Consider the following 20,156-nt stretch of genomic DNA (forward strand, 5'->3'; position numbering starts at 1 on the left):
TAACTCTTTGCACAGGAGGAACTAAGATATGAGGCCACCACCGTTGGAAATGTTACTTTCGGGGCTTCATTTTTCACTCAAGAATATCCTAAGGACAAGTCCGGGTGGGGGAGATATGGTTGGTTGAAGTCCGTTTGGACCGAATCTGCGCGGCTTCACAAAAACTGGCATAACTTTTTGCACAGGAGGAATTTTGATGCAAGGTTTGCAGCATTGGAAAGCTAACTTCTAGGGCTTCATCCTAGGTGGTGGCCGGCCACTTTGACCCTTTTGACCTGGTCGGCCGGCCACCTGAACTAGTCGGCCGGCCACCTTGCCTGGCCGGCCGGCCACCTGAACCTTTTGAACCTGGCCGGCCATTTTTGCCCTCCTGAGTGTGTTCCAGCTGTGCCAGCTATTCTGTATTTGACCCACTGTCCGAAGGTCTTCCCTTTTGGAGGGAAATTTGAATTAGTTTTTCCCCCCTTTTGCTCCCCTCCTCCCTCTATAAAACCAGCACTTCCAGCTGCATTTGAGAGGGTTAGAAAAATTGTTTTGAGCTTGGTATACACATCTCTCTCTATCCCTCTCATCCAAGCTTCAAAATACCTTGGTTCTTGACCATTTCTACATCAACTCCTAGCCTATCAATCTACACTCCATTCCAGCAACTTGAGGCTGCTTTCCAGAGGTGAAGAGCTCCCAAACTTGGCGTAAAAGTTGTTAAAGCTTGGCTCTACAAGGGTGAATCCCTTTTTCCCTCTTTCTTGTCTTGTTTTGCATGCTATCTAAGCCATACTTGCAAGCTTTTTTGGGCCCCGACCCAAACTGTAAATAGTCATATTTTGACCCCCTTTTCATGTTTGATCAAGGACCTCCAGTTGTTTGAGGTCTCCTACTACCACTTGCCTCTTTATCTCTCTTTTAGGCCAATTTTTGCATAGTATTTTAGGCTTATTTTTGAGTTGTTTTGGACTTGGTCATAAACTGTAAAATAACTTTTATTGAGCCCCTCTTCAACATTGTTGAAGGGATCTCCTCTGTTTGAGATCTCCTACTATCACTTGCCTCTTTATCTCTCTTTTAGGCCAATTTTTGCATAGTATTTTAGGCTTATTTGTGAGCTTTTTTGGACTTTTCCATAAACTGTAAAATATCGTTTTTTGAGCCTCTCTTTAACTTTGTTGAAGGCTCTCCTCTGTTTGAGAACAGAAGCTACCACTTGTCTCTTTACCCCTTTTTTAGGCCCTTTTCTTGCATGATAGTTTGGCCTTATTTTTGATTATTTTTGTGGCTTGATGTAAACTGTAAAGTGCTTTGTTTTGAGCCCCTATTAAACTTTGTTGAAGGGCTCTTTGCCATTTGGGGCCAGCTGCTGTCCCTTTGTGTTTAATCTCGCTTTTAGGGCCATTTTTGCATGATAGATTAGCCCTATTTGTGTTCATTTTTTAGACTTGTTATAAACTGGAAATATGCATTTTTTGGGACTATCTTGCCTCTGTCTTCATGCTTCATGATCAAATAATGCATGCTTTGTATAGCTGTAAGTCATTCTGTGTACCTAGTTTCGAGTTTCGGGGTTCATTCCATGCATCGGGTGCCATGTTTCCATGTTTCGGGGCTGTTTTGTATCATATTTCAGTGCTGGAATTACATGCTTATATGCCACATTTCATGCCTTGTTAGAGTTGCATACTATGCCGTAGGTTCAGTCATCGGTTTGCGTGCATGCGTGCACGCGTTTCGAGAGTCTCATTTTCATCTAATGGCTACTGATGTGAGTGTGGCTGAGGTCCACTCATGTTGGTGTAAGTCCATTGTGCATTGTGTATACCATTTCATTTCATAGCATTGCGTATGCTAGGTTGTATGTTAGAGCATAGTGTATGCCTTGTTACATCGTGCATTGTGTATGCCATTTCATAGCATTGTGTATGCTAGGTTGCATGTTAGAATTGCATTCATGAATGTCATGCATATTGCATTGCGTTTGGGATAGGAGTTAGCCCGAGCACGGGAAACGAGGAACGTTTCGTACTCTGAGTGACGGAACGTGTCTCAATTCCTGGTCGCCGACACTCCGGATTATCCATGATGGAGTCTAGGCTGTGTTGTGTTTTCGTGTGCATTCATTTCATATTGAGTCGTGCAATTCGACTCCTCGTCCATCATGTATCTAGATGCGTGATTGGTGGCACGAAGATCGATGACTACACTCCCTGAAGAGTAGTCATGCATACATATGTGAAAATACTTTACCATGTCCCTTTGTTGCTCTCTGTTGCAGCAAATCATAAATCGGCAGCCTTCCGGAGCTTGACACGCATTCCAAGAACAATTGCAAATAGAGGCAAACCGGGGCATCGCGAGGGATTCTCCGCACAAGACAACCCGAGCATGCATCATTCATCATCCGGAGCAGATTTGAGGCAGTCCCTGGCTTGCATGCCAATTTATTGCTTTCCCAATTTAATTTGTTAATTAATTAGGATTTTGTACATATTTGGACTGTAATTATTCAATTGGGACTGTATATTATTTATTCGGACCCTCTGCGCGAGGGCAATGTTGTAATAAGTGTGCGTGTGTGTGATGTATGTCTTCCAATCCCACGTCTTTCTCCCTTTTATTTACCAGCTTATGATGGTTAGATTATGTCATGTTTCAATTAGCATACAGTATGATAGCATGTTTGCATTCATTTCATCTGTCTTGCATGCATCGGGCTCGGCGCATCATACTAACTGCATTGTATTTCAATTCCAAAGTTGAATACATGTTAGCTGTAGCATTTCACATGCCATGTTTAGAATAGCCGAGCCTATCTTAGTTGCATTTTTGCATGTGTTGCATTAGGCATTTTTGTATAGTTAGGATCATGCATAGATTTCTAATTAGCTTCTGTTTTGGCTTGGAGTACTCGGTAAGTTTTATGCTTTAGTATCCTTGCATGCGTGTGAGTGACTGTCATGATAGCATGCTTACCATGAGGCTATGTGCTTATATGATATAACTGCCTGAATGTCTGTGGGTGCAGGTTGGGTTATTTGAATTGGAACAATTCATTAATTGTGAGTTTTAAGCCCACTAGATAGTGGCAAAATCATGTTTTCTAAGCCCACCCGATGGTGGCAAATCCACATCTTAGCCTACTTGCGGGTAGCACCATCAAACCATTTTCAAATAAACAAACATGAAATGTTTTGTTCCAATTCAGGCGACCCAGTCTATACTTGTATGCTGTGCGCATCACATAGTAAATCTAGGCTAATAACCAAAATAAGAACGCATAAAGTTTTCAAAAATAGATATCATGGTTAGTAGAGGCCGATCTTTGATCGGGCGAGCGGGGGTGCTCACGAAGTGACCTTCCCTAATCGTACCCAAGTTCCCGAGCCGAGACAACTTTGGTAATGACGGACACGTGGCCTTAGGCAACGAGTCAGAGTTTCCTAAATTTTTCCAAAATAAAACATTTAGGTGACGACTCTGTATCTGGCAAAGCAGTCCATGTTTGGCACTTCTTTCAAAATCTGTTTTCTCAAAACGATTTACCGGATTTGGACTCTTTGGTTCAGATTTAAAACCGTGACAATTAGAGAGTCTTGAACTGTGGTAACCCCAATATGAACAGAACGCGGGGGGGGGGGGTCTCGCCCTCCCGAGGCGTTCGGGGACGTCTACACATTGTTTTGGAGCACACCAATTCTGTGGAGAAAAGCCCATAGTGGTGGAATTTTGAATTTTTTATTTTTATTTTTTATTTTTGAAATGAATTACTTCCTAGGATAATAATTCTAAGAGCTCATCACCATAATCCCATCTAAAAAATTCAGTAATCAATTCAAGTCAAAATGTGAACATCATTAGTGTGGTTAATTAGTGTTGGAGAATCTAGCAATGTATAGGGTTACCATTACTGCATTAGTCATTTCTAAGGATGCTGAATATATTTTAGATAAAAAAAATTACATTAAATTAGCTAATTCTATAAGCTGTCATTTAAATTCAATAGATAGAACAACCATTATTGTAATTTGCATCATAACTAAAATAATCATATTATTTATAATTCGATTCCTATAATTTCAATTTCATCAATTTATATGTTACACTTTTAATTTTTTTTACAATGTGGTCTCTTTGTCAATTATCATTAACATTTTAGATTTTAAAAAAAAAAAAAAAAAAAAGTAACACATGCAAAACTTAAGAGACCGTAATGGATTTCAAAAAATTATAGGGATTATTAGTATTATTTATTTATTTTTCTTTCTTGTGTGGGAATTGCTAAAAATTCCCACGTGAGTTGCATATGGCCTACACATTGAAATGCAATTGGAAGTGTGAGGTTTAAATTGATAAAATTTGAAACTACAATGACCAAAATAAAATTTAACTCAAATTGGAGATACCAACAATGTAATTTTTGTTTTTATTTTTTCAAGAATACATTAGAATGAAAGAGAGTGGAATTTGTGTCACCACTTCACCATTTGACCTTCCCTTAATAGCTAATCCAACAGCTAGATTATCCTAATCCTAAGTAAACCTACACAACCCAATTCTTTATTTTTGTTTTCATATCTGTATATGGTCTGTAACTCTCTACTCTCTGTAACAAGTCCACATAAAATTTGTTATCTCTCTCTCTCTCAAAAAAAAAACAAAAAAAACTTGTCATCTCTCTCAAAAATGAGAGATGACTATGATCTTCTATCTTTTTTGATTGCTCACTATTTATTTTTTATTAGTAGAAGTTAGTTGTAAATTGTTAGATTAACACGCTGGGAGAGTTGAACCCCTAACCTCACCCTTGCAAGCGGTTAAGCACTACACCCATGCCATTTGGCCACAAGGCCATCGTCGATTGCTCACCAATTTCTTTGATGTATATATCAGTAGATCATGCTATTTTAATTGTGTCAATGTTAAAATATTATATAAGTCAAATAAAATTAAATGGTTAGTATATTATGATAGAATATCTTCAAATTGTATTTCCAATTAAAATTATTTTAATTTGACGGTTAGTATTTTTAAAACAAAAATATTTTTGTTAAATTATTTTATTGAATTTATATTAAAAAAATACATGATATGACATTTAGAAGGGACGATATAATAAATTTATAGACTTAGTCCACCATGATTCTCCTAAGGGCTTAGTATTAGGGGGAGATCATATGTTCAACTCTTCCTAAGGGAAAATTGAATTAATAAGACAAACACTTGGTGCTTTGCAAAGGTTAGGAGGCTAACTCCCATAGGTGTTAATCTAATAATTAACAATTAACTTTTGCCGATTAAAAAATAAATAAATAAAAATAAAAATATGTATAATAAATTGAAAGAAGTTAATAATTAAACATTTATCCATTTATCGTGCAAATATCGGGCTAAATTTGACATAATAAACAACACATTATTAAAATGCTTGAACGGAATTTTAAAAATAACATGTTTAAATAGTCATTGCTAGGATAATTACCATAATCCCATCACAAATTCACTAATCAATTCATGCCCATAATGTGAACACCATTAGTGCAGTTAATGTTGGAGATTCTAGTAATCCACATGTTACCATTACTGGATAAATCATTTCTAACCTTGCAATAAACCTCATTAGACCATATTAATTATGACAACTCAGCGTAAACTCGCACACAAAATAAACTATAGGAATTATTAGAGTAATTTATTTATTTTTCTTTCTTGTGTGGGAATTGCTAAAAATTTGCTCATGAGTTGCATGTAGTCTTTTTTCTTCCAAAGTGATAATAACAATGGATAGAAGGACCACATTAAAATATAATTAGAAGTGTGGGAACAAAAAATTTAAAAGGAACTATAGGAGTCACCAGTGTAATTTATCTATTTTTCTTTCTTATACTAGAATTGCAAAAAAATTGACACATGAGTTGCACATGGCCAATACATTGAAATATAATCAAAAGTGTAATATTTAAATTGATAAAATTAAAATCACAGGAACTAAAATGTAATTTTTTTTATTTTTTTTATTTTTTTAAAAATACAAGAGTCAAACTGGTGTCACCTCGGAGTGACTTTTGTTGGGGAATCATGTTCAAATCTTTGCATGGTGGCCTTTTTAATAGGGCAACCCAATATGGACATCACCATTTAACCTTCCCTTAATAGCTAATCCAACAGCTAGGTTATCCTAATCCTAATTAAACACACAAACCAGTTCCAGATTTTTGTTTTCTTCATATTTGTGTATGGTCTGTAACTCTCTACTCTCTATAACTAGTCAGTCCACAGAAAACTTGTTATCTCACCCTCTCTCACTCTACATAAAACTTGTTCTCTCTCTCTCTCTCTCTCTCTCTCAGTGAAATGGCAGATGACTATGATCTTTCTATCTTTGTTGACTGCTCACCAATTTGCTCTGATGTATCAGCTGATCCAGAGCTTGAGGCCTTACAAGCTGAGTACAAGAGATCTAAATCAAAATCCAAAGATCAAGCAAAAAATGAACCTGATGAAGCACAATCTTCTCTTAGATCACTTGCTGAGAAAAATGTGGCAAAGGGTACAAGTGAAAATCCACCCCCACCTCCACTTCCACCCCCACCCCCACCATCGGCAGTACTAGAAGAAAACCCTAGAAAACGAAAGGGAAGACCACCAAAGATGGTGGTGCTGCAAGAACAATTAGAGCTCGAGGGATATCCTAGTTGGCTACCCTCAGGTTGGGTTATACTGAGAAATACTCGAGTGAATGGTAGAAGTGCAGACCATGTTGACAAGGTAAATTCAAGATTTTTTTTTTTTTTTTTAATCAGCAAAGAAGATAGATCTATGTGCCTTCCATGAAAATGGATCTAAAAAAAAGCATTGGATCTATTTCTAATATGTATATATAAATTTTTGGATATCTATGACTTGTGTTGCTCTATCTTTTTTTGCTTGAAGTGGAATAGGGTTTAGTAATTTCCCTAATGAGATTATACCTTTGATCCATTGATTTTTCACATTTATGTGTTTTGCGAAACACAAATCATAGATTCTAACTTTGTGAATGGAGTAGATATGGATCGGTTGCTAGTATTGCACAAAGAGTCACTTTAATGAATCAGTGTTTCTGAATTCAAAAGATCTCCAAAATTTTTTTAAAAAATAATAAAAATCAAAGACAACTTTGTGCAATTCTAGCAACTGATTTGTGTTTAATTTATTCATAAAGTTGTCTTTGCTTTTTATTCTATTTTTATTATTTATATTTTTGGAAAGTTGCCTTCTCTTTTATTATTATTTTTTTTTGGGGAGGGGGGGGGATTTCTTTGAATTCAGAAACACTAATTTATCAAAGTTACTCACTGTTGATGAGTCAATGTTTCTGAATTAACTTTGATGAATTTAGGATTTTTGTGGCTAACGTCTATTTGATCTACTGAACTGATGGAATTATAACTTCTTGACTCTCAACTTTACTCAAGAATTTTGATCAACAAAGTTTGAATGATTCTTTTATTTTATTCACTTGATTAATTCCTAAGATGCACGAACACAACACGATACAGGTACAAAGCGGACTCATCGACAAAAAAAATTTCAAAACATGTAAGAAGTTATATATCATATATATAATTTTGCAAAATATAATCATATATTATGTCAAGAAGTTGTAATTCCATGCAAAATATATAATTTTTTATATGTATTATATCATAGAAAATGATAAATAATTATTATATATCATATATATGAATATTTAATTCAAAAATAATATTTTTTAAAGTCTAAAAAAAGATAATAGATATAAATTTATATTATTTTTATTTTATCATTAAATTCGAAATTATTTTATTCAAACTTATAAGATATTTCGTATGTATCTAAGTGTTAGAAAGTGTCTAATGAGTGTAAGCTACTTCAATCTGCATAAAAATAAATAAATAAAATTAAAAATCTTTTTCTCCTGGGCTAGGGCAACATTTTTTTTTTTTTTTTTGGTTTAAAGATTGGGAAGTTTGCAACATTTTAGGTTTTCTTTAGCAATCCACAAAACTAGAAATGCACGCCGGCCTTGATTGCATTTTCCCATTGGTACAGAGAATTGCCCGAAATATTTCCTTTTGTGCTTGCATTAACTCCATTTGATTTTTATTTTCCTTCTCTCCCTTATTTGCATTTGTTATTCATCAGGAGAAGCAGATGAGTTGCAAAGTTTATACAATTATTCAGAGTTAAATAGTAAATTAATCACAGAAAAAAAGTGATCTCAACATCTTAGTTATTCGCATTATTTGTACACAAGCCTTTAATTGTAATTGTGTAAAGAAAATATTGAACTACTGTTGTATTATGATTATCATTGAAACTAGTGATTTTTATTTTTACTTTGACCTTTTTTTGTGTGTATTATTCCGCTTGCGCAGTATTTCATTGAATTGAGCACTAGAAACCAATGTCGCTCTAAAAAAGAGGTGCTTCAGTATACTTCCAAGCAACAAAATGAGCAGGCATACGCAATGCTTCGAATACCTGCTCATTTCACTGAATTGCACCATACTTATTTCACTTTCCTTGAAATTTTTAGAAACTCACTTTTTTTCGCTTTTGCAGCTAGGTCCTTCACTATATTTAACAACACCACTAGGTTTAACTGCTCCTATTTGTAATAACTAATCATTTTTTGATAGTTGATTATTATGTAACATTAATCGAGTTACATTTCGAATAATTTGTAAGTTGAGATTTAATTATATGACTAATTACCTATAATAATTGCTTCTTGCAGGCGGATGAAGGAGATAAGGGCAATGGCAGTCAAGGCATTTCCTGCGATGAGTAAGCCAAAATGTGCCGTAGTTGTTGATTGCATACAATGGCGTTGAGAATTTGAGAGCAAAGCCTTTTAAATAATACAAAAGATGGTTTGTTGTGTTGAAACCATAGTGATTATATATTTTGGGAAGGTTAGACAATGATTGTTTTCTCTTTATGAAATAATTAAAACTGTTCTTTATTTCTGATTTTGTATTATTGAGTGCGTGTGCGTGTGTGTATTAACATAAGAGTCATGCTTTTGATTATTTGAGCTTTAATATCAATTCACTACAAGGAATAACAACTTCAAATTCCCAGCGTTTTTTATTTTATCCTAATAAAAGTCACAAAAATGTCGGCAAAAGCCTTCGATGCATTTTTCACAAATCCCAATAAAGTAGTGTCGCAAATATTCCTTGAATTTACTAACGCCGGGAATAATAATAATAATAAAACGGTGTTTATGGAAAATGCAAGGAATTATATTATATGGTAGCTTTTTATAAATGTTAGAAAAGTCTTTTTTTCTTGTAGTAATTTTCTTTCTTTCACCCAAAAAAAATTTCTTTCTTCTTGACCTCGTCTGATGAAAAAGGTTCAAAGCCCTTGAGTTTTTTTTTTTTTTCAAACGTCCTTAAGGTTTAAGTTGTTGAAAATAGTAATTCACAATTTTCTAGACATTTATGCTGAGTTGTACATTTGTTTAAATTATTTTTGTTTTAGGAATGTATTGAGTAGATTTGCATAGGAATATGATATGGTTATCTACATGAAATTTCTCTCTACAATAATCTTCTTGCAAAGATGATTTTATTTTGGGCTTAAACCATGATTGATTGTATTTTGGGCTTAAACCATCGACTTAAACTACTGTTGTAAGATTATTGTAACAGTGATTGTAACAGAATATCTTAGTTCTCTATAAAGGACAAGGTAGGGAAATTCATGTAACCCAAACAAAACAAAAATTAGAAATATACTGGCATATGTGAGGGAGAAATTTACAATGTGCACCCTTTCAAATGGTGCACATTGTAAAAAAGTTAAATTTTTTTATGATAAATGTTATGATTGTTTGTGATGTATGCTATAACATTTTGTAGTAAAGTTATTAATAGAAAATTTTTGTTAGACATTTTGAGATTTTATTATAACATTTTTTAGTGAAAAAAGTTACGACTTTTGTAGTGAAAAAGTTATTATATTTTGTGTTTAAGTTATTATATTTTGTGAAAAAGCTATGAAAGGCATACCATATGCACCTTTTTAAGAGTACACATTGTAACATCTCCCATATGAGAGAGATTATGTAGTTACGTTATGCTTATACACACTTAGGGCTTGTTTGGGATGAATTAAATAAGTATACTTTTTGTCTTTTTACGAAAAAATGTGCAGAAAAGTAGAGAGGTGATGTGATGGAAAAAAGATAAAAAGATTGATTATTTTATGTATGTCAAACTTGGCCTTAGTTATGTTATGCTTCCATTGCTCGTAAGTAGGATATGCTAAGTAATTCTATAAAAACCTACCAGGCAGGTTAGAACCAAAGCATGCTAAAATTAGTACATATAATCCGTCAAACCCTTATTATCTGAATGTAATTCAGTTTCTCAAGGTAATAAAATTTCTTAGGTGATCAAAATAAATAAATTAGTACAACCAGATTTAGTTTAGATATTGACATTTGAGAACCCAATTACACAAATCTCTTACTAAATTAAAGATAAAACAAGTCAAGATGAATTAATGACGACTAAAACCGGACAAATTAAATTTCTTGTTGGAAAATAAAGACCTGGGAATTTGAGTGGTGGGAGAGCAAGGAAATACTGTGATCGATAGGAAGAGAATCTACTGGGAACAGAAAGAAAAATAGAAAGGTAAGTCATGTAGCGTGGTTGGACCTCACTTCAGATTTGGAAGCTATTGAGGCTGTTCAGAGTCTTTGAGGCTGTGGAAGCTCTTAAAGCTGACATTGTTGAGACATTCTGTCTGTCTTCTACCGGTCAAGGCCATGCGAAAAATAGAAAAATAAAAATCGAATATGCAAATACAGGAGAGAGAGAGAGAGAGAGAGAGAGAGAGAGAGAGAGACTCAATGCAAACATAGTTGATATATTCTACAGATAAAGGATGCAATTATAAAAGGTTCAAGGAACAGCTTATCATAAAAATAAAAAATAAATAAAAACATTAAAACAACCTAGCATTGAGTACAGGTATACAACACATGATAACCAAAAGAAAACCGAGGTATACATATCAATTACATCAAGATTTAAAATAAACATATTGAGAGAAACAAAATTTCGTGACATGACCTCATTGTTCACAATCCAAGCAAAAAATAAAATAAAATTGGCATACCCCAGTTTTTTTTTTTTTTGATCAGCTATATTGGTATGACTATATTGTTAGTATTGCTACTATATTATATCTAAGATATCAAATGAAAGGAAGAAAATTGCATTTTGATCTTCTGAACTGCTATCTAATAAGGTAATTTCATACCATCCCACCAAAATCTCTGCATCTATCGTTGAACGAAGAATTCCTCCATCTTTTGAGCTCAAGCCTCTGCTTTCTATCGGTTTTTGGAGATTTTCTCAGCATTCCTGCTCTGATTTCTGATGCGATACAGGATTTCAACCTCCTTAATAGCCCGCTACACTGCTGATGAGCAGAAGAGTAGATTTGTTTGGTGCTTTGCTCATATGGTCTAACCACTCTCTGGCAGGTAGATTCCCATTTCGCTTGCAAATATGCAAGCGACCGCCAGGGAGGAAGAGGCATTGAGTTCTGCTTGAGAGACAATCTTGAAGCTTCCACCATTGCTTGAAGGAGCTGTTTGAGCTTGGAAATGGAACCCACGTAAACCGGTGGAAGAGCTCTCAAAACCACATCATAGGATCGAACGGCTCTTGCTATTTCAAAGTGGCTTCGAAAGTCAATGTCAATGATGTAACGTTCTGAGCAGCCGTCTTCACAATGGTTGATCACATCAATGAACTCATGATCACCTTCATCATAAGCAGCACAAAAATATTTATAAAGAATCAAGCCATATTGAGTAATGATACACAAACACAATTTATATACAAAAAAATTATCAAGTAATAAAAACAGCTTTTTAAAATAAAAAATATATATGGAAACAGCTTTTATGGTGGAAATGGAAACAATAAATTCAAAGCACAGAAAAAATGCAAACATACCTCCAGGAATTTTGCCAACAACCTGCCACTTGGTTGCACATATAGCTGCATCATAACCAGAAGATTGCAAGAGCTTTACAAGGGAGAGCCTGATGCAGCTAGCACTACACGAGTCGGATTTGTCGAACTGATGGTTGGCCTCATCAATAGAGAGAATTGAGGATTGAACCACTGTTACAAGATCACTCTCGTACTGGTCCACTGAGTGCTTATACAACTGCAAAATAGCTGAAAATCAGCAAAGAGTGGCCACCTAAAATTTACAGTACAACTAAAACATGAGAAGTGAGATTTAGTTGAGATTTTCTAACAAAAAACTCACTTTTGGGGGAAGTCCTAATTGTGAATTTGACGTCATGAACCTACGTATGTAGATATATTCTCATATTCACGGTTGTGTGCATATCTTCTACTTTAAGAATTTACCTTAGTATAAATGTTTGTCTTTAAGAACCTATGGTGTGCCTATGTCCATGCAACACAACTAATAAAGGGAGATGCATATTCATATTAGCAGCCCAAACATGCGTACACTTGGATGAAGTGTGCCCATCAAAAACACCTACATTAGCGACGGCATCTCCCAAAATCACTTTTCATACTATGGATGATGGAAGATGAGTTGGCCAAGGGATACCCTCTAGAAGATGGAAGGCACTGAGCTGGCTGGAGATAACCAGAGGTGGAGGAGAGAGTAAAGGCAACCTTAACCAGGGGATGGTGTGGCCATGAAGAGCACTGTGTAGTACCGGGAAGCAAAAGGTGATGGATATGTTCATTGCATACATGGAAGGCATCCCCTTATATAGGGTGGCCAAATCATGGGGGGTCAGGTGGCTCAACCTCCTTGGCTAAAGATAGCAGAGGGAACTTTGGGCAACTCTGCATTCTAAGCATTGGCCTCGAGAAATTTTCACTTTATTAGGTAATTCCTAGTTCCTAGACCTCTTGAGCAACAAGAACATTACTTATATTTTGATGTAAATCCAACTATAGGACCTCAATTAATCATTTGGGGAAAAAAAAATTGGCAGTATCTAAAGAATTTATTTTTACCAAGCAATAAACGATTAAGTCCAAGTAATCATTGATAAATGAAGTAACTAAAGATGCCAATAATTAATTAATGCTAAAGTACATATACCCACTTCATTCTTATGATGTAACTATATTAACCAGAGATTTCCTAGACCTCTTGAGCAACAAGAACATTACTTCTATTTTGATGTAAATCCAACTATAGGACCTTAATTAATCATTTGGGAAAAAATTTGGCAGTATCACGAGAATTTATTTTTACCTAGCAATAAACAATAAGTCCACGCAATCATTGATGATCAAATGAAGTAACTAAAGATGTCGATAATTAATTAATGCTAAAGTACATATACCCACTTCATTCTTAAGATGTAACTATATTAACTAGAGATTTGGACGGTTTTGTGAACACATTTGCAAATACATATCATAAATGCTAACAAAAGCTATCTAGATGAATATTCGCCATCACTATAGATAACCATCGTTGATAATAAATGACATAACTACAAATATCAATAATTAACGGGAAATTCGGCCAACTCTGCATCCTAAGCATGGATCTCGAGAAACGGAACATACTTGGACTGTGCGTAGCACTATTTTCACTTTATTAGGTAGTTCCTTGGCTTCTTGACTGCCAAGAACATTTATTCTATTGAGACAAATTAGATATTATTTTTAACTAGCAATAAATAATAAGTCTTTTCAAGTAATCATTGATGATAAATGAAGTAACTAAAGACATCAAAAATTAATCAATGCTAAACTACATATACCCGCTTCATTCTTAAGATGCCGTAACTATATTAACCAGAAATTTGAACGGTTTTGTCGATGCATTTACAAATACATATCATAAATGCCAACAAAAGTTGGCTAGATGAATCTTCGCCATCATTATAGACAACCATCCTTTCATCTCATCTCGTCACCTATTCATATACGTACTTCTACTGTTTCAAATTATACCCCTTTTAACAATCACCCATCTTAGCATCATTTCTTCCACTAAGCTCATTATCCTATTGTTCTTTAAATATGAAGCCATCTATTGCATAAATCATGACTCTTCTAACACCTTCTCATTTTTACCTTCAACACTTGATTGGCCTACAATAATCACATGTCTACCCGTGTTTATGTGTCACAGTCACTCAATATTTTGTACAAAGTAAGATGCCTAAGATCATACATTTACAATGTCGAGTACTGAGTTTGGACTTCGAGGCCATCAATAGTAAAAGAGTGTAAGTGGAATAGCTCCCTCCCTCCCTCCCTCTTATATATTCTATTGGAAATCTCTAAGGAAGATGTATTTTTCTCTATAAAATTGTAAAAACTTCATTGAAGTACATTTCCAGTTGCCACTCGCAAAGGAGGCAACTATTAAGTGTTTGAATAAGCAATGCCCTTTAACATGTCAAGCATGTAATATAGTGTCTAGGTATGTTGATTTCTTTATTAAAACATGGTTCTTGAGAGAAAATATAGTAAACATCCCACTTGGAATGCAATAATGGTGTTAAGGCGGTGATACTAAAATACATTTGAGAGTAGACTATTGCAAGGATGTAAATAGGGATGGGCATCACTCAAATCAAGTAACACCCAATCAAAACTCACAAAGTGTTAATAATTGTATACACGTTGTGGAAGATGTTTTAAGTCTTTGAAGAAAATAAAATAAAAGGATAGCAGGTAGTGATGCTGAGGTGCAGTGTTTTGAAAAGAACAGGAAACATAAAACAAGGTGCAAAAAAGGGGAAGGTGAGACTACACAGTGTCTTACGCATTTGATAAAACAATCAGATCAGAAAATGAGTTATATCTTACTATATATTTCGTTTTTCAAATACATTTGTAATGTGTATGTTTTACTACCATTTCCTGCCTAATATTTCTGAAACTTCGACGTGTATCTTAATATTCATGACATGATTTGCAGTTCAAAGTACAAAGAAATGGAAATTGCTTCACAGCAATAATCCAAATTTAACAATTGTTTATAGACAGATCTTGTCTCTTCAGTTACCGTGTGGGTTGAAGTCATTATTAGACCTCCAACTTAAAGTCCTATCATGGCACACATTACACAATGCTACGCAAATTCACACAAGTTAACATGTCCTTGCTTGCAAGAACCAGGTTAATGCACATTTAATTTTTTTTCTTTTCTTTTTTTCCTATGACTTTGTTATTGTGTGCCTTAGTAAAATATTTGGGAACCCTAATATTTTTCATTTCTGTATGATTTGTAGGACATAGAATTCGCAGTTATGACCTAATTTGGTTCTAAAACCAAGGGACTTCAAATGCAACTATTGCCATGTTTAGAATAATAGTAACTAGAGAAACTACATCAATACCTCACTAGGGTTCCAAAAATGACATAGTAAGACAAAATTAGATGAGAGAGAGAGAGAGAGAGAGAGGCACCAAAATCTTATCGGCGAGAGAAGCGAGATCGGAGGAACCAGAATCGCTCTCGCTGCTACACCAAGATTCGTTTCCACTGCTACCATTCTCCAAGAAATCTCTGACCATAATAGACAAATCATGCTCGCTTTCGTGGCTAAAACCAGCCAACTGTCCTCCTCCTCCTCCTCCGCCACTGCTGCAACCACCAAATCCTCCAAGCCAACTACTCGAAGCCAATTCTCTTCCTCCACCGCCGTGAATGGCGACCGGAGCTCGGTGTTGCCGATCCATCGCCGCCTCCGAACTCGAAACTCGAGATCCTGATTTCGATAGGTTAAATCTATCTCAAAATCGATTCGACAAAGAAACTAAATTATAGTTTTCCGAAAAAAGAATTGAAGGCCTAATTTGAAATTTGGGAAGGCTGCTGCAATTTCAATTTTAATATAGCCAGCGGGAATTCATTCAAGAAAGGCGGTTTGCTTCTTTCGATGTGTGGTTGGTTCGTGGAGGGTTCTACTTCTACGATAATAACGCGGAGAAAGACGAAAGGAAGGTGAAATGCAATCCGCAGGCGCCGAAGGTTTTGGGTAGCACTAATACAAGGAGCTCTGATAACTCTAATGGGAAGGTGAGATTCACCTGATGTGATGTTTGTGTTTTGTTTTATTTTATTTATTTATTTTTTGCACTAGAGTTCAAATTAGAGCTCTAAATTTAGAGCTCTCTACCATTTCTCTTTAGATAATTCTCTATTTTTATTGTGTGGTGTCCTTTTAGAAATAGTCTGGTTTTTTTGATTTTTTAATTATTGTAATTTTTTTTTTCAGAAAAAAATGTGTAAAGATTATAATTTAAATACGATATTTTGTATCATTAACTTATACAGTTGATTTTGTCTGTTAATGTAAATGTAAATTACTACTACACACTCCACCAAACCTACCTCCACCACTCACTCCTATCACCCACTACACTACACCTACTACCACCTTCTTTTCTATTTATAGAAGTTGTAATTTGTAATCAAATAGATATCAATTAATAATATACATTAATTTTACATGGTATCAGAGCAGAGATAAGATTTAAGCCTGTATTTCTTTGCCACCGGCGGGCAGCCGGCCGGCAACTTTGCCTTTGCTGCCCGCTGGAATTTTCCACACATACCTTCAAATTCCTGTCTCTCTCTCTGTAGTCTCTTTCCTCTTTATACTACTGAAAGTCATGCCATCTTCTTCACAATGAAAGTCATGTTCTACTATTTTGTTGAAGCCGAAATAGATCCACCTTCCAAGCCTCTTGTTCTCTGGTTAAATGGAGGTTTCTTCAGCTTCTCACTTCCTCATGCACACCCACCCCACTTCTGCACACCCATTTTTCTCTCTCCGGCGATGACGTCATTTCCCTCTCCGCCACCAGCAATGGCCGCGGCCCGCCCTCGGGTCTCCGTTCACAACCTCGACTCCGACATCGTCGCCGACGGCGCCACCACCACCCTCCCCTTGCCGGACGTCATGCAATCCTCGATCCGCCCCGATATCATCACCTTCGTCCACACCAACATGTCCAAGCACAGTCGCCAGCCCTACGCCGTCTCCCCGGTGCCTTCGGAACCATGTGTCGCAGCGGCCGCATGTTCGCTCCGACGAAGATCTGGCGACCGCTGGCACCGCCGCATCACCATCAACCAGAACCGCTCCGCCGTTCCCTCCCTCGTCATGGCTCGCGGCCACCGCATCAAGTCGGTGCCAGAGATCTCTCTCTCTTACGGAGAATAAAGACGCACAGAGAGCGAAATGTTGCACCCCTCTCCTGATTCTCATTTTTTTTTTACTTTGTCCCATTCCACAACCCCCACACACCCACTCACTCATATTTTATTCCACTATCACCATACACCCACTCACTCATATTTTAATCCATGATGATCTGAGGTAATCACGACACCCCCATCTCTCTCTCTCTTCCTTTTGGCAGGATTGAATACCCACTCCCTCATATTTTATTACACTTTCTTTATTTATTTCTTTTAATCACCTTTTACACCTCTTTCACCACAAAATAGAATTTTTATTTATTTCTCTTATTATTATTTTTTTTTTTTTTTTTTTTTGTGTTCCCTTTTTCACCATACAATACAATACAAAAAAAAAAAAAAAAAAAAAAAAAAAAAAAAAACCAAAAATATAAAACATATATAGCTATGCACACTGCTCCATCATGCATACACCTGCACACACATCTTTTCTTATTTATTTATCATCATACAATAAACAATACCCACATCTTTTCATAAAGTGTTTTACACACCACCTCCACCCACGTGGGTTGATTCCAATTTTCCTCCTCAATATATTTTTGGTTCCAATATATTCATGTTTTACACACACCACCTCCACTCATTTATTTTATTATTATTTTATACAAATCCAACCCATCCTTTTTCTTTTTCATTCTTTTTACACACTGATGTTCCCCACTCAATTTTTTTTTTACTCCATCTTTTGACCATGGGTATTTTAAAAAAAAAAAAAAAAAAAAAAAAAAAAAAAAACACAATGGCAGGCCAAACTTTACCTTATTTTATTCATCTCCAGGCTCAACCCCGATCACACTTACAAAAAAAAAAAAAAAAAAAAAAAAAAAAAAAACAGCCAAGACCACCATCACAACAACCAAAGGATTTTTTTTCCGTATCCCTTCTCTACTCTGCCGCCGGTCTCTTCTTTTTGCCTCCATCCTGGGCGGCCCTTGACGGTGTTGCCTCCGTGCTTCCTAGACCACCAAGCAAGTTGCCTCCTCCCTGCTCCTCCACTGCAGCATATGGTGGCCCTCCAAATCGGAACATCACGGTGGCCTTCCGCTTCAGCTCCTTGTTTTCTGCCCTTAGCACGCTTATCTCTGCTCGCGCATCCTTATACATGCGTTGGAGCAGAGCCAGCTGGGAATTTAACTGCTGCACCTCATTTGTCCTGCTCTGCAGCCGGTTCGACAAGTTTGTGACCGCCGTCATGCTTTCCACGCATGCCTTCAAAGTATACTGGTTGGCCTCCACATCTGACAGCACTGCCATTTTTTGCTCCACAGACCGCATCGGAAAGTTCAGCGGAGCGAACCCAGCAGTGTTTGGTTGAGGTTCACTGGCCACCGCACCAGTTCTCTCTCCTGTGGACTCGTTGAGGTCGGGAAAGAGGGTAAGCAGCCCGCGGGAAGACGAAGCCATTTTTTCTGGGCAACAGAGTGTTATAGAGAATGTTACAGAGTATCTTCTCAGCAAAACCTTCTCCGCAAAACGAAGAGTTTTTCAGAGGATTTTCGCCAATTGTTTGTCTTCGCCTCTGCCTCAGCTCTGTCTTGGTTAAATAGCCGAGGCAGCCACGCGCATCGCGCGCCTCTTCTCGCCGACAAACTGGCACGCCTTTTCATGGCACGCCTTTTGATGCATTCGGGCACGCCTTTTGATGGCACGCCTTTTGAGGGTGCGGGCACACCTTTTGAGGGCACGACTTTTGAGGGCTCGATATATATCTGCATGTATATTTTTTGGGCAGCCTATCTACCCACTCATACAGTGTCTTCTACACCGGTCAGCTTTATCAATCCCTTTGTTTCAACCTCAAATAGGTTTCTATCTTTACACCTATTTGAGTTTGAGGGGGGGTTATACCAGTATAATGTATAAGTCGCCCATGGCGCACTCCCTAAGTCACCCCCTTGGTGCACCACCACAAGCTTTTACAACGGTCCGACATGACCCCGTAAACTGTCCTGCTACATCGGTCCGACATGACCCCGTAAACTGTCTGCTACATCGGTCCGACATGACCCCATAAACTGTCTTCTACACCGGTCCGACATGACCCCGTAAACTGTCCCGACATTGATCCCGGTCAGCTGTCAGCTTTTACAACGGTCCGACATGACCCCGTAAACTGTCTTCTACATCGGTCTGACACGACCACACAGTGTCTGCTACATCAGGTCCGACATGACCCCGTAAACTGTCTTCTACAACGGTCCGACATGACCCCGTAAACTGTCCTGCTACAACGGTCCGACATGACCACGTAAACTGTCTTCTACATCGGTCTGACACGACCACACAGTGTCTGCTACAACGGTCCGACATGACCCCATCAACTGTCTGCTACATCGGTCTGACACGACCATACCGTGTCTCCTATCCTGTTTTATTTATCAGTTTATTTTTCTGTTTTGTTACTCTCTCCAAACTCAAGTTGGCTAGTACCTATCCTCCTTGAGTTTGAGGGGGGCTGTTAATGTAAATGTAAATTACTACTACACACTCCACCAAACCTACCTCCACCACTCACTCCTATCACCCACTACACTACACCTACTACCACCTTCTTTTCTATTTATAGAAGTTGTAATTTGTAATCAAATAGATATCAATTAATAATATACATTAATTTTACATTGTCTTTTGTACTTTTTTAAGCCAAAAAGTCAAAACTAAACATGTATTTAATGAATTAAATTTCTATTATAATTTTATCATTAAATAAAATGGTAAATTATAAATACGCCTCTTGAGATTTGATTAAAATATAAATCGCCATCTATAGTTTTGAAAATTACATTCCACCTTATGAGATTTCTAATTTCATAATAAATCGTCCATTTTATTAATAAATCATCAAGTTAATTAATAGTTTTTAATGATATTAAAAATAT

The 20,156-nt window shown here is 36.5% G+C and overlaps 1 protein-coding gene across 1 annotated transcript; it reads right to left on the bottom strand.

Annotated features, from left to right (window-relative positions):
• Nucleotides 1-11,015: 11,015 nt before the first annotated feature.
• LOC114289487 (uncharacterized) lies at nucleotides 11,016-16,048 on the bottom strand. The gene is made up of 3 exons (XM_028233233.2): nucleotides 15,474-16,048; nucleotides 11,997-12,213; nucleotides 11,016-11,801 (listed from the first exon to the last, which is right to left on the bottom strand). The coding sequence occupies exons 1-3, from the start codon at nucleotides 15,744-15,746 to the stop codon at nucleotides 11,287-11,289; spliced, it is 1,005 nt and encodes a 334-aa protein (XP_028089034.2). The 5' UTR covers nucleotides 15,747-16,048; the 3' UTR covers nucleotides 11,016-11,286.
• Between the last annotated feature and the right edge of the window lie 4,108 nt (nucleotides 16,049-20,156).

The sequence above is a fragment of the Camellia sinensis genome, chromosome 3, assembly GCF_055761805.1.
Source record: "Camellia sinensis isolate YWXY chromosome 3, ASM5576180v1, whole genome shotgun sequence".
Lineage (NCBI taxonomy): Eukaryota > Viridiplantae > Streptophyta > Magnoliopsida > Ericales > Theaceae > Camellia > Camellia sinensis.